General features: G+C 42.7%; 1 protein-coding gene across 2 annotated transcripts in view; it reads left to right on the forward strand.

The window, feature by feature from the left end:
* LOC130367021 (sodium-coupled monocarboxylate transporter 1-like) overlaps positions 1 to 16,585 on the forward strand; it is a 77,751-nt gene that overhangs the window by 13,511 nt on the left and 47,655 nt on the right. For both annotated transcript variants that reach the window (XM_056569401.1, XM_056569402.1), the window contains exons 2-3: positions 2,699 to 2,764; positions 14,073 to 14,124. In XM_056569401.1, coding sequence (XP_056425376.1) covers positions 2,699 to 2,764; positions 14,073 to 14,124 — 118 coding nt within the window. The remainder of the gene's footprint in view (positions 1 to 2,698; positions 2,765 to 14,072; positions 14,125 to 16,585) is intronic.

Below are 16,585 nucleotides of genomic sequence, written 5' to 3' on the forward strand. Positions count from 1 at the left end.
ACAGTACTTAATAAGTACAGTTCAACCAGTGATACACGATCAGGCTAATATGTGGCTACACACAGGCTCATCAGCGCTATTCGCTTTATACTTCATACGCTGGAAGCTTAGATTCCTGTATGTTCACACTGGTTAAGGTGTGAGAGGAATGCTCGCTTAAAAAATCCGCTCAAAAACGCAGTTTTTTTTCCGCGCGGAATGCGTGCCGTATATGAAAGGGGATAGGACACACAGTTTATGCAGATTTTTCCGCACGGAAGCGTGGCAGACTGCCAAAATTTTTTACATTTACTTCAATGGGGTTAGGACGCGATTTCCGCATGAAGAAAGAACATGTTCATTCTTCATGCGGAATGGAATTCTGTGACAGAATTCCGCTAGCGGAATTTCTTCAGTGTGAACTGAGGAGAGGAAAGTTAACTACATACTATGGGGTGTGGCACTCCTGAATGAATTGGAGAAGAATAAGCGAGCAGAATTACTCGTGGAAATTCCTCTCCAATTCCTCAGTGTGAACATACCCTAAGGGAGAAAGTCTTTTCACTACTGTGTAGCTACAAGTTTGTATTCCTGCAAGAAAAAGATGTGTTGGTGTACACAAAGTAACACGATCCTCCTGTAGAAAAAGACTAGTATGCAAATTCTGCCGGTAATAGTGGAAGTCTATAGTACAGTTCTGTAAGGTCCTGTGAAAGGAAATATGAGGGGACTATGTCCCCACTCACCTGATGGCGATCTTTTTCTCTCCGGTCTGATTCGCCGACTTCAGTGCCTTAGCTGCCCGAGGCGACCTGTCACTAGGGCAAGCAATCTCTAGCTGCAAGCACTTGGAGATGTGCGGCGTCCTGAGATCTTCTGCGGCCGGCCGCGTATGGTAAAGGGGTCGCGTCGGGTGAGTTTGAAGTTGTATAAGCTGTCCTTGTCTGTGCTTAATAGCGTAATCACGGCAGAGTCTCTGAGAATATGCCACAATGTAAAACCAAATAATGGGGATCATATATGGGCTAGACGAGTTTCAGGAGGCTCATCCTTTCCTCAGTAGCTGAAAATTATAGGGGTTATCTCTCTTATATACTGCCCAATGGTCTAACAAAAAAGAAGGAAAAATGAACACTGGATAGGATAGCCAAGAACGGGAAAATGAATTAGACTGCATTGGAAAAGGGAAAAGGGACGAAAAAAGGTAGAAAATTCTTAGATAATTAATTGTATATATAATATACTTAAAGTAGATACTGATAATAATGGTACTCATCAGGATAGTAAAATGGTAATATTGATAAGACCTATAATAGCAGCAATTCTGGGAACAAGCGTGGAAAAAACGTGAGATAAACATAGAAAAAGGGTAGGGTGGGAATGAAATACCATATGTTGGGTCATAGTTTTTCAAGTGAATACAGTGTATGAGTTATTGATATTGAATAGTGAAATGCATATCATATCGGTGTTATAAGAATGAATTTGTAAATGTGAAAGATATGAGAGATATATAAGGTATATTACATTATGAGTGACTGGATAAGAAATAAATAAAAAATATTACTCAAAAAATAATAATAATAATTAAAATAAAAAATATAAAAATAAAAAACAAAAAAGGGCTGTCACTTTTGTTTTGTTTTTACTTGAAAATATTTTAACAAGTAATCTAGAAAATGTTCTTACTATTTTCAACCATATTAAAAAAACATGTGACTGCAGTTTCTGACACTTTTTTTAAGCCCAAACCAGAAGTGTATTAGGATTAAAATTTGTTCCTTTCATAATTCCATTTCCATTGCTGAAAATCTGCAACAAAATCTTCAGCAAAATCTGCACCCTTATTGATTTAAAAGCCCTAATTGATGGCCTATACCCTGGATAGGTCTTTAATATCAGATTAGTGGCGTGCCAACATCCAGCACAGCACCACCTGCAACTCTGGCATATATACTGTAAATGCAGCCAGAAGCCCAAGGTTGCGGAAATTGTGTAGTGACCATTCTTTGTTACTGAAGCTCCAACTAACTTTAGCAGGAGCTGCAGTAACCTAACATGGCCAATACAGCTTTATTTACTATATATACTAGCACTATGGCTGATTGGTGGGTGTATAGATGTCAGCACCTCACCAATCTGATATTGGAGACCTAGCCTGACAATAGGCCACCAATATATTGGCCCTTATTTACTAAGAGTGTTGTGTAGGTTTCTTTGTGGGTTTTAATTCCCTACAATTTATTTTCCACAGTATTTACTAAGGTTTCCCTACATTTTCCACTTTCCCTACACTTTGCCCTTTTTACACATGCTCTGATTTGTAGAGTTTTCCTCAGCTCAAATCCACAACATTTTATGTGGAAACCTTAGTAAATATGTTGGGTTTTTGTGAAAATGTCGGGAACACACCCCTTTTCGGAGACCATACCCCTTTTTCCAGCGGATACGCCCCTTTTCCGGGTTTTCTTAGCAAAATGGAGAGTTAATCAGGGTTTTTTCAATTCTGGGGCAAACAGAATTTCTGGCGCAATGTGACAGTATCTGGCGCACAACCCAACAAAACATGTCGGGTTTGCAATAGTAAATGAGGGCCATTGTCTATGGAAATCCCTTTAATTTACATCAAAGCACTATGCAATTTCTATTGTTATGCACATTTTAAATGTTTTCTTTAATATATGTATTATTCTAAGTGAATAATTCAAACTTTTTATAGTATTTAGAGCTTCGATTTAACAGAAGTGTGCGCATACTGGGAACAGTTATTTTCATCATAGAGATGGTGAGTATAAAATTATATTTTAATACACTTTAATATTGTAGTATGTAATCATGTAGTATGTAAGAACATGGCTTATTATCTTGCCTCATGTATATATAAAATTATTTTAGTGCATACATCACAGATGCACATTTGTAACAGAATCTGTCTTGTGTCCCATAACTATATACTTGTGTGAAGTTAAAAACAGGATATGAATCTCATAAAGAGGATCTGTGGTCAACTCCCCAAAAAATGAGATTACCATTTTTTATTACCATTATCATTAAATTACTTAGAGTACCCCCTGGTCAAGAACCTTTTCACAGCTTCTTGATGTGCTCTTCCGTTCCTTAAATATGAGGGTTTATATTTTGTCTGACAATAGAGGGAATCAGTCAGATGGGCGGGAACTTAATTTTAATAATGGTGATGGGTGGGATTATACAGTCACGGGATGTCTATTTTGTAACACCCCCTTCAACATACAACATTCTTTGATCAGGGCACCCTTAACTATTTGACGACAGTAAATCTTAATTTCGGGGGTGTTGGCCACAGGTTCTCTTTAATAAGCCAACTACTACAAAGTTGTATTATAAAATTAATCAGTATAGCTTGTAAACCAAAAATTGAAAGTGGTGCCAAGATAAAAATGTTTTCTTCTCAAAGAGTTTAAAAAGAAATAAACATTTTTAATGCACATTGTTCATGGTTATAATTTTGTTAGTATTTATTTTATTCTAGTCAGCCAGGTTACATGATGTCTTTTAAAAATAAGGAACACTGATGTAATTTAACATTCAATGTCTAACATTTAGCTGTTTTTTACAAATGGACAAATAAAGTTTTCTGATTGTACATTTTAACAAAGTAACATGTTGCCCTGTAAGTAAAGTGATGTGACAAGACATATACAGGCGTGGGTTAATTAAATACTGAAATACAAGTGGTAGTTCTATGGTTACAGATATAATAGCAGATCTTAAGCTGGTCATACTTATTTATCAGACAATTAGCAGCTTAGTCTGGGTTCATGCAGAAGGTGTTTAGATAGTTCACTGCAATGTAAATGCTGTAAACTTAGATCTAATGTCTTTATAAAGTGGTCCTGGCCTTTACAGCTATTAGTAATAGCAGCAGGGAATTCAGAACCGAATTTGCCAACAAATGTGATCTGACTGGGGGTTTATAACCAAATAGAAGAATTGGGAGCAAACCAGACAAATTCTGTTCCTTGGCAATTGAACCTGTCAGATTCCAGGCATTACATACAGCCCATAAACCTGACAGGTTAGAGAGCTAACAAATGAAGTTTGAATGGCGCAAGCTGTGACTAGTATCTTATCATGCTCATAGCGCCCTCATCTGCCAGTCATGCTAGAGTTAAAGGGCTACTCCGGCACTAAACATCTTATCCCCTATCAAATGGATGTTAGATTGCGGGGATCCCGCCGCTGGGGACCACAGTGATCTCTCCTGCAGCACCCTCATTTTACAGCTGCACAGAGCGAGGATCGCTCTGTGGCTGATGATGGGCTGTGCAGGGGACAGAGTATCGTGGCGTCAAGGCTCCGCTTCCTCGTGATGTCACATTCTGCCCCCTCAATGCAAGTCTATGGGAGGGGGCGTGATGACCGCTACGCCCCCTCCCATAGACTTGCATTGAGGAGGCGGGACATGACATCACGGGGGGAGGGATAAGATGCTTAGCGCCGGAGTACCCCTTTAAGGTAATCAGAGTGCTGTTCTTTTCACCTGCCATGTCTGGGGCACTGTGGGAGGCTCTGGGGATCTGACAGGTTCCCTTTAATGACAACCAGCCTCTGTAAAAGCAAGACTCTGCCTGCGCCGATTCCAAAATTTGTGTTTCTGCACTATTGGAGACATAACTAAAGGATTTAATAACATTTTTGGTGCACTTTGCATCAGATTTCGTTAATTTGGTCAAATTGGTACATGCTGTATACACAGTTTGAAATTACACTCAAATTTGTCTTTTTTGCACCATGTTTTTAATATGAAGAACAAAGAGAGATGGATCCAGCTCGGTGCAGATAAAATAATTTTAATCCATAGGACAAGGAGGATACAAGTAACGCGTTTCAAGCGCTGTACGCGCTCTTAGTCATACAATTCTTGCATGGTACATGCGGGTTTATATAGGTGGGGAACAATTCCGGTCGATCACAGGTCATGTGACCGGCAGGGATTAACCCCTTACACATAGAAACCATACGGTAGAAGCAAGTAAAAATAGATACATAGGTCACTGAAACACAATATACGTATAACTTATGATCCGAATAAAGAGAAGCATAGAAGAGAAACTTGCAGTTACAAAGTATAAGTAACAATGAAGAAATAGAAAAATGGACAAAATTGTTAACATGTTCAAGTACCGGGGATATCACAGGAATAAACCAAAGATGTATCATATATGAAGTAGTAATTATATATAAGTTGCTACTCATGATCAAGTATATAAGTAATGACGTATAGAGTGAACATATAAAAATGAATATGTCGCTACTTATAATCAAATATATAAATGTTAACGCATAGAGTGAGCATATAAAAATAAATTTATTCAATAATGAAGTTCAATTGCGACACATTGTAAGGAGGAGAAGCTGCCATGATGTAATTACATCATGGCAGCTTCTCCTCCTTACAATGTGTCGCAATTGAACGTGTTAATCTACCCAAAAGAGGAGGTGATCTAAAACAAAAACTACTCAATCGAGAAGTTTTTGGATTCTTAAATTATGTACCCGAGTCCCCCTAGGCATGAATAAACGCCAAAATGTTATCCCTCATTATTAAATAAATGTATTTTTATATGCGCACTCTATACGTTATCATTTATATATTTGATTATAAGTAGCGACATATTCATTTTTATATGTTCACTCTATACGTCATTACTTATATACTTGATCATGAGTAGCAACTTATATATAATTACTACTTTATATATGATACATCTTTGGATTATTGCTGTGATATCCCCGGTACTTGAACATATCATCAATTTTGTCCATTTTTCTATTTCTTCATTGTTACATATACTTTGTGTCAGGATTCGGCAGGCTGGAGGTGGATCCTCTGTGTCAGAGAGGGATTGGTGTGGACCGTTTCGGTGGACCGGTTCTAAGTTGCTACTGGTTTTCACCAGAGCCCGCCGCAAAGCGGGATGGACTTGCAGCGGCGGTAGCAACCAGGTCGTATCCACCTGCAACGGCTCAACCTCTCTGACTGCTGAGATATGCGCGGTACAAGGGATTAGACAAGAGCAGGGTCGGACGTAGCAGAAGGTCAGGGCAGGCAGCAAGGATCGTAGTCAGGGGCAACAGCAAGGAGGTCTGGAACACAGGCTAGGAACACACAAAGAATGCTTTCACTGGCACAATGGCAACAAGATCCGGCAAGGAAGTGCAGGGGAAGTGAGGTTATATGGACAGGGGCAGGTGGAAGCTAATCAGACTGATTGGGCCAGGCATCAATCATTGGTGCACTGGCCCTTTAAATCTTAAAGAGCCGGCACGCACGTGCCCTAGGGAGCGGGGCCGCGTGCGCCGGGACAGCACAAACGGGGAACGAGTCTGGTAAGCGGGCCGAGATGCGGATCGCATCACGGCTAGGGACATTATCGCAGCCCTCCCGGTCAGCGGGTCTGACCGGGGCGCTGCGAACAGGAGAACGCTGCGAGCGCTCCGGGGAGGAGCGGGAACCCGGAGCGCTCGGCGTAACAGTACCCCCCCCTTGGGTGTCCCCCTCTTTTTGGAACCTGAAAACCTGTGAATTAGGTCCTTGTCGAGAATGTTATCCTCGGATACCCATGACCTCTCCTCAGGGCCGCAATTCTCCCAATCTACAAGAATTTTTTTTTTCCTCTGAGCGTCTTAGACGCGAGAATTTCTTTAACCGAGAAGACATCTGAGGACCCGGAGACAGGAGTAGGAGCAACAACCTTGGGAGAGAAGCGGTTAAGGATAAGCGGTTTAAGGAGAGAGACATGAAAAGCGTTAGGAATACGGAGAAAAGGGGGAAGAAGGAGTTCGTAGGAAACAGGATTGATTTGGCACTTGATTTTAAAGGGTCCAAGATAACGTGGTCCCAGTTTAAAACTGGGGACACGGAAGCGGATATACTTGGCGGAGAGCCCCACTTTGTCTCCAGGAACAAAGACAGGAGGAGTTCTTCTTTTTTTGTCGGCATGCTTCTTCATCCGGGATGAGGCCTGTATGAGGGATTTTTGAGTCTCTTTCCAGATGGTGGAGAAGTCCCGGGAAACCTCATCAACAGCGGGCAAACCAGAAGGCATGGGAGTGGGGAGGGGGGAAAGAGGGTGAAGCTTGGCACGGGGCAGAGTGTTACCAGGACGGGGGCTATGAGGAGGAGACACAGCATAGTTCTGATAGGCCTTGGGGAGACCAGGTAAAGGAGGAGACACTGAGGTTTGACTGACGGGACTGGGAGCAGACGTGAGGCATTTTTTGTGGCAAGAAGCACCCCAGCTCTTGATCTCCCCGGTGTTCCAGTCAAGGGTAGGAGAGTGGCGTTGGAGCCATGGCAGACCGAGGAGGACTTCAGAGGTGCAGTTGGGCAAAACAAAAAGTTTAATTTTTCCGAGATGCAGTCCAATGCTCATGAGCAGGGGTTCTGTGCGATAACGCACAGTGCAGTCCAATATTACTCCGTTGATCGAGGAAATGTAAAGCGGCTTGGCGAGACGGGTCACAGGGATGTTGAACTTATTAAAAAAAGAGGCCAAAATTAAATTTCCCACAGAACCAGAGTCCAAGAAGGCCACAGCTGAGAAGAAGGAGTTGGCAGAAGGAGAAATCCGTACAGGCACAGTGAGACGTGGAGAAGCAGACTTCAGACCAAGAGACGCCACTCCCACGTGAGCTGGGTGCGTGCGTTTCCCAGACGTGGAGGACGAATAGGGCAATCCACCAAGAAATGTTCCGTACTAGCGCAGTACAGACATAAATTTTTATCTCTGCGGCGAGTCCTCTCTTCATGGGTCAGGCGAGACCGATCCACTTGCATAGCCTCCTCGGCGGGAGGCACAGGGGTAGATTGCAAAGGATACTGTGAGAGAGGTGCCCAGAGCGGTGTGGCCAATGACAGGGCCTTCCCAGACAGGAGACCACGGCAGAGTCTAGAGTCCCCATCAAATTTGTCCGGCAGGGACAAGCGGAGGTTAGGAGCGGCCGGTCGCTGCGGAGGAGGTGCAGGAGCCGGCGGAGGAGATGTTTGTTGCTGTAGCAGCTGCTGTAGCTGTGACTGAAGTTGCTGTAGCATGGTGGTCAAGTGCGACAGCTGGTGACCTTGTTGGGCGATCAGTCGGGATTGCTGGGCGACCACCGTGGATATGTCAGCGAGACTTGGCAGCGGCACCTCAGCGGGATCCATGGCCGGATCTACTGTCAGGATTCGGCAGGCTGGAGGTGGATCCTCTGTGTCAGAGAGGGATTGGCGTGGACCGTGTCGGTGGATCGGTTCTAAGTTGCTACTGGTTGTTTTCACCAGAGCCCGCCGCAAAGCGGGATGGACTTGCAGCGGCGGTAGCAACCAGGTCGTATCCACCGGCAACAGCTCAACCTTTCTGACTACTGAGATATGCGCGGTACAAGGGATTAGACAAGAGCAGGGTCGGACGTAGCAGAAGGTCAGGGCAGGCAGCAAGGATCGTAGTCAGGGGCATTGGCAAGGAAGTCTGGAACACAGGCTAGGAACACACAAAGAACGCTTTCACTGGCACAATGGCAACAAGATCCGGCAAGGAAGTGCAGGGGAAGTGAGGTTATATGGACAGGGGGCAGGTGGAAGCTAATCAGACTGATTGGGCCAGGCACCAATCATTGGTGTACTGGCCCTTTAAATCTTAAAGAGCCGGCGCGCGCCCTAGGGAGCGGGGCCGCGCGTGCCGGGAAAGCACAAACGGGGAACGAGTCTGGTAAGCGGGCCGAGATGCGAATCGCGAGCGGGCGCGTCCCGCATCGCGGATCGCATCACGGCTAGGGACATTATCGCAGCGCTCCCGGTCAGCGGGTCTGACCGGGGCGCTGCGAACAGGAGAACGCTGCGAGCGCTCCGGGGAGGAGCGGGAACCCGGAGCGCTCGGCGTAACACTTTGTAACTGAAAGTTTCTCTTCTATGCTTCTCTTTATTTGGATCATAAGTTATACGTATATTGTGTTACAGTGACCTATGCATCTATTTTTACTTGCTTCTACCGTATGGTTTCTATGTGTAAGGGGTTAATCCCTGCCGGTCACATGACCTGTGATCGACCAGAATTGTTCCCCACCTATATAAACCCGCATGTACCATGCAAGAATTGTATGACTAAGAGCGCGTACAGCGCTTGAAACGCGTTACTTGTATCCTCCTTGTCCTATGGATTAAAATTATTTTATCTGCACCGAGCTGGATCCATCTCTCTTTGTTCTTCTAATTGGCTGGTGCCGTCCAGCACCTGGATCCGTGCTCTGCTGTCCGAGGCGGGGTGAGCTGGTCTTCACTTTACTTATATTTTTAATATATAGGTCTTGGCACTCACCAATAGTATGCAGTGTTTCCAGTTTTATTCAGTTGCACATCTTTAATGAAAAGGACTGGTGTACAAAACAATAGTCCACATAATCACTAATACATTCATGGTATGCCAGAGGATGTAGGAGTTGTCAGTTACACCAGTATTTTATCTTCTGCCAAAGGTGCATAAAACTCTTATCAACCCTCCTAGAATACCAATAATGGCTTTAAAGGGGTACTCCAGCAGAAAACATTTTATCCCCTATCCAAAGGGGGCCCCCGTGATCTCCGCTGTGGCACCCCAGTGATGGAGGTGATGTGACATCAATAACACAGAAGCTGTAAGCTTCCGTGTTCCGGACGCCGCCACAGCCGGCCCAGAGATTTTGGGGGTCTCCAGTGGTTGGATCCTTTGGATAGGGGATAAGATGTTTTCTGGCAGAGTACCCCTTTAATAGATTCTATATTGAGCCCTCCTTCTATTACCCTGGTAAAAGCACTAGCTCCCCTGGTGAGGAATAATATAAGGCTAGGTTCATACTACAGAATTTCAAAGCAGAATTCCGTTTTGACATGCAGCTCAGAAATTACAGTGCAGCAGAATTCGGTTGATGTCAATGAAATTCTGCTGCAAACTGCACATAACTGAATTTTAGCAGTGTGGAATCTGCACATAATATATTGCTGTCTATGGGAGCGAAAATGTCTTCTCGGTCCCAGCACTGACTGATCCAGTTGGCATAGGCCACTCTCGGAATCTCTGGCCCAAAATATTCTGGCTAGAAATTACTCAGCCTGAAACTTTACACCTTTACACCTACTTTGCACCTACTCATACTTTCTAAATACGACAAACTTCTTAAACTGACCATGCAGTCTACCAGAGACAGCATATGTAAACACAAACTCACTATACCTGATTACTGGCTATTCCCTATTCCTTATCATGTCAAGTCCTGGGGAACAAAAGTGCAGGAACTCACCCAAGATTTCCACTCAAGGACTGGTCCTGCAGGACGCCTGCTAATGGGAACAGTGTTTCTGCACTGGAAAAAGTGCAGGAACTCAGTCCCCACGCATTCCTGCAGGACTTGAGCCCTGCAATTTCCCAACTCAGGTTCCTGGTAGTGGAACAAATTACCCCCCCCCTTCCCAACTGGACCCCCAAAAAATCTTCATGCCTTAGAGATCAGATTTTCAACGATTTACCAGAGGGAGCAGTAGTGTCCAAAGAAGGCCACAGTATTTTATAAAATAGATTGGTTGAAAAAGCGAGTTTGGCAGGTACCTCGACAGAGAATAAAGTATATGGGATATTATTCAGGAGGCAGACAACAGTAAGGAATATTCCTTCTGGGTCAAAATACATTTCTATAAGCTGAAAGGCTAAGGTGTCTTGAATGGAGATTGCTACCCCCACTTCCTGGACGGGGCACATGCTGTAAAAACATAAGCTGAGTTCAAGTGAGTTTCTTCAAGATATAAAACATTGGCCTTCGCCCTTGTAGCCTAATGACACAATTGAGAATGTTTAAAAGGTCTATTGAGGTTTTTAGAGTTAAGGGATGTAAGTCTTATATAACCATAATTACTATATCTTGGTGAATGTATAGTGACTCAGACAGGGGATATCATGCCAGGTGTGGCATTGTAGAGTAATACTGCAGATTAAGTACCAGGCAGGCATAACAATAAAACAGAACAAAAAAAGGCATAACCAAACAGTGCAGGAACACAATGAAATGGTCATGCTTTATCAGTATGCCTGGGTATAGGAGAAAGCACATAGAGGAAATAAACTTTTCATGCATGATTTGACCCAGGCTAAAGATGGTTATATCCATCCAATAAGTCATAAGGAGCAGCAACCAATAACCAGATAAGTAAATCTGATATAAAAGAACAACAAACCCCAAAGTACAGGTAGTATACACAGGACCATTGAAGACCATTGCAATGTAATAGTTTCCCTGATGAATATAGGAGATATCTTATACATATAGAAAAAAAAATGTTTTGGTTTACTTTTTTGCAACAGTCAACTGTAGTGCATAGTCAAAAAATGCAGAAGGAAAAAGGAGAGTCACAGCGACCCAGTATACCATGAAAACCATAAGAACTCAAAAAACAAAGGGTCATTTTAGCACAGCAGCATCCAGGTGGGCGATGATGAGGTGAGGGTGATGGTGAGCGAAAAGCCAATGGTTTCTTTGCAGGAACAGTAGACCATTCTTCATCCAAAGAATATAGGCCCAGATTTATCAAACTTTGTGAGGGAAAAACTGGAGTGATTTTCCCATAGCAACCAATCACAGCTCAGCTAACGACCTCTGGTAAAGTGAAAGCTGAGCTGTGATTGGCTGATTCACACTATGGAATCACTCACTACCTGGAGAAATTCCAGGTGGGGATTCCGTCTACAGCAGGTCCTGCCAAAATCCATCGTCACTATGACCACGCGGAACTTGTGCTCTCACCATTGCTGCCAATGCAGTCCACATGGAATTCCCCTGAAAGAATGAACATGTTCATTCTTTTGTCGTATCCCAGAGATTGATATTCCGATGCAGAAATTTTCAGCGGCAGAAATTCTAGAGTGTGCACGGTGCATCAGAATCTTATTGATGACAAAGGAAGGCTGCTGCATGAGAATTTCTCTCTGAAATTCTGTAGTGTGAATACGCCTTAAGGCAGCTTTGTTTTTGTTTCTTTTTATGCTGATGATATAGAACGCTCCACAAAAATATAGTGCTCCATATGTTGTAAAGTTATTTCAAGAAATGAGCAAAGAATGTTGGACCTACAAATTCTATGATATTAAAGGCTGGAGACTCACTTTACGCTCATAATCAAACCCTTTAAGTGAATGTCTATTGATCAGGCGATGATAGGCTCCAGACAATTTCCACCACTAGTTGATTTTATTTGAGCTACCACTAAATGGGCACTGTCATGAACTTTTTTTTTTTTTTATATGTTGTTGTCAGGGACCAACCAGGGGACAGGGAGAGTGAGCCCTAAACTGACACTAAAACCGCTCTTCCTGCCTACTTGCCCATCCACCCTAAACAGTGGATCGACAACTGGGCGCCGGTCCCTCCCTGAGCTAAAGTGCAGGGGCCTAAAAACACATACTAATAAATAGTCGGTCACAAACCAGAAACATAACAGGAACATAGAACTCTGTTAATAAGTTCAGAGGGAACAGATCAGAGCAGCACAGAGGACACTTATAGACCAATGGTAAAGCACAGAGGAAAACACTAGCTAAGTGATCATGTACTCTATGATCAGTGCATGTACAAAAACTCCAAAGATCTGAAATCAGAACTAATAAACAAATAGAGTTCAAAATACCAGACAGGAAAACGGAACAGACTCCAGGTACAGACAGGAATATAGCATAATCCCCTAGAAAACCTCCGGTAGACACAGGAAAAACAATACCCTCTGAGCCCAAACGGACAGGTAAACAGGATCTATTGATAAACAGGAATATACACAATCCCTAAACCTCCAGTAGACACAGGATCAATCTCCCAGAGTCCCCATGGACTGGTAACAGGGATATCTAGTTACAACTCAGAAAAACAGATACAACAGGATATAATTATAGAACACTTTTCACACTGAACATAAGACAGGAATAATCCCTCAGAAAACCTCCAGTAGACACAAAGTCCCCATGGAACGGTAATAGTGTGAACAGATACATAGCAGAAAGGACATACAAATCCTAAAACCGACTATACAAACAAAGATTAAAATCCACTAAAAGCATGCTAATTAACCATGGTAAAAAAGCCCAGAACTATCAAAGATAAATGCAAGGTACATGATAAAACAGAGATAGTAGATTAAAAGTGTTTCACCAAAAGCTCCATGCAGCATGTCCATGTGTAACAAACAGGATCTCAAGTCAAGATGTCAATCACCAGCCCAGATGCTAGACTGGACTGACTTGGCCAAAGGCTATTAACTATTCCCTGTCCAGGGAAAATAAAACTGTTCACACACAAGCAATCCAATAGCTGTGTGTAAACACAGACAAAGACAGACATGACAGTTGTAGTACTTATGTACTACAACATCTCTCTAATATACATCAATTATTTTTGTTGTTTTTAAAATATTGTATTTTCTATTATAAATCAGGCCACTAGGGGTCTCCCTCCTAGTGGCCGGCTGCAGTCTGCTGTGAGGTCACAGCTGAATTTGGACCGATCTTGGCCAGGCAAATGGTCCGAATTCAGTCAGTCTGCGCTTGCTCCCTGCCTGTCAATCAGAAAGGCGGGAGCGAGCGCTGTAAATGCCGGGGCTGCGTGTATTGGCTCACTGGCCTTGTGCACAGCCCGTCCCCGCCCCTGGCAGGGATATCTTGCACAGCAGGTTGGCGATGATCCTATACTCCTCCTCCCTGGATAGCACATGAACTGCTAAACAGGGAGGAGGAGACCCCAGAGCAGCTTGCCGTACTATTGGCCGCTCATCTATGCACGCTCCCGACAGGAGCACAGCATGGATGAGGTGAGGGCGGAAGCAGGCAACAGTGACGTGGTGCCTGCTGGGGAAGTCGGCTTCCTGCTCAGCCTCAGTGAGCAGCATAAGAGTAGCTGTTTAGAAGGTAGGAAAAAAATGTAAAAGTCAGGGAGGGGGTTAGGGATAGATTGGCAATAGGTAGGGACAGAAAAAAAATGATATACATGATGGGAGCTGCTCTTAAATAACCAGAAAAAAATGTAATAAATGTGTATGACAATTCTGTTTTTCATCATTTCAGATATTATATACAGGCATTGTGATATATGCACCTGCCCTAGCATTAAATCAAGGTCAGTATAACAAGGTTAATTTTTTTTGACAATTCTAGTACTACTGTAAGACTGCATTAAATGGGGTACTCCAGTGGAAAACATTTTTTTTTTAAATCAACTGGTGCCACAAAGTTTAACTGATTTGTAAATTGCTTCTATTTAAAAATATTAATCCTTCCAGTACTTATCAGCTGCTGTATACTACAGGGGAAGTTGTATTTCTTTGTGAAGTTCTTTTCAGTCTGACCACAGTGCTCTCTGCTGACAGGTCTATCCATATCAGCAACTGTCCAGAGCAGAAGAGGTTTGCTATGGAGATTTGCTTGTATTCTGGACAGTTCCTGACATGGACAGAGGTGTCAGCAGAGAGCACTGTGGTCAGACTGAAAAGAATTCTACAAGGAAATACAACTTCCTGTGAAGCATAGAGGAGCTGATAAGTACTAGAAGGATTAAGATTTTTACATTAAGTAATGTACAAATCTGTTTAAAGGGGTACTCCGGCGCTTAGACATCTTATCCCCTATCCAAAGGATAGGGGATAAGATGCATGAACGCGGGGGCCCCGCCGCTGGGGTCCCCCATGATCTTGCACGCCGTTAGAATCAGTCCCTGAAGCGTGTTTGCTCTGGGTCTGATTACTGTCGATCACGGGGACGGAGCATTGTGACGTCACGGCTCCGCCCCCGTGTGACGTCACGCTCCGCCCCCTCAATGCAAGCCTATGGGAGGGGGAGTGACAGCTGTTGTAGCAATAAGAGCAGCAAGAGATGTTTAGAACCTTATAGCAATAGATGAAAATAGCAGAACTGATAGGGTAATGATAGTATAACGATGAATACTAACAGTAATAGTATAAAAATATTTATATGATGCATTACTAAGATTCATTACTATTATTAATAATAGTAATTTATCTTAGTAATTCATCATATAAATATTTTTATACTATTACTGTTAGTATTCATCGTTATACTATCATTACCCTATCAGTTCTGCTGTTTTCATCTATTGCTATCAGGTTCTAAACATCCATTCTTTATTTTATATGTTGTCAATGCTCTTATTGCTACAACGAAGAAACAACGTATAATATTACTCTACAAGTACAAATAACCCCGACTATAAACAAATGTAATCTCTCTTTTGCACGTCGGAGAGGTGAACCATGCGCAAGATTAACCTAGGAGTCATGCTGAGTCGGTCTGTAAACCTAGTATAATAAGCAACAGACCAACAACAAGTACCAAATAACCCCGATTATTAAACAAATGCTACCTTTTTTTCTCGGCACGCCGGTAAGGGGAACCGTGCGCAAGATTTTCATTAACCTATAAGTCATGTTATGTTGGTCTGTAAACTTAGTATGACCAGTAACAGACCAATAACATACCTGATGAAACCAGAAGTATATCCTCCAGATTGCCAACATGATATTAATAAACTCTCAGTGCCTGATTGCTGAGACTATCCTCTGTGCATCAAATGAGACCCGTGCGCATGCTCACCGATAATCAACCAGACTCAGTGCACTATTATTATTGTTTTTCAACAAACCAGCTGGACAAAATAGGACCAGAGATATATAGCAGAAGAAGCATTACAGGGATTTGAACGGAGCTCCAACAAAAACACAAAAAAACAAAGTATTAATTGCAGTGGGCAGAAAACCAATGGCCTCCAGCGCTGCAAAACACACTAGCGCACCTCCCTAGTATCAGATTTACATATTTTACTAATATTGGTGTTATTTCTACCTTACTTATGTCCAGTCTTATTCATAATGTTGTTTTAATGATTTTTATGATGCCGAAAAAGGATCTACCACATGACCTGTGACCCGGTGGTAATCCAGCCTTTTACATTTAAAGTTGGCGCATTTTCCTTCTGTAACAGAAACTGCCTGATGAAGAATCCGGTCCGGATTCGAAACTTTTAAGTTGCACCCTATTTTATTTTAACTTTTGTTTAATTTTAATGTTTATTCTGTCCATAATAAAAATTGCCTTTTAAACTGATCGGCAATTTTTTATTTTTCTACAAAGAAAGGCGCCATTCGGACAGTTCCATTTTTTATGTTTGTTTTATCCTGCTTTAACCATACCTGGAGGTTACGGGTAAGGACGCCGAGGCTGCCATCTCTCCTGCACCGCTAATTTAGCTAGTCTACATGCACTCAAAGGTGTTGTACTCTAAGTACAACACAACACGGTAAGGTGCAACTAAGTGCAGACCTGTACCTCTCTACTCACAGGATTTCACTAGGTGCGCACCTGTTTTACCTTATCTTTAAGGTACAAACTTGGCCCAGCCACAAACATACTTATATTTACGAAGGAAGAACTATCATGGAACAATTATTCTTTTTAGAGCATGGCCATAAAAATAAGTTTCCAATAAGGCGCAAGTACAAAAAAACACAACTAAACTATACAGAAATGTGGCACATACAACATAATAAATCTGCCCATATGTTTCC

Source organism: Hyla sarda, chromosome 4 (assembly GCF_029499605.1).
Source record: "Hyla sarda isolate aHylSar1 chromosome 4, aHylSar1.hap1, whole genome shotgun sequence".
NCBI classification, from domain to species: Eukaryota; Metazoa; Chordata; class Amphibia; order Anura; family Hylidae; genus Hyla; species Hyla sarda.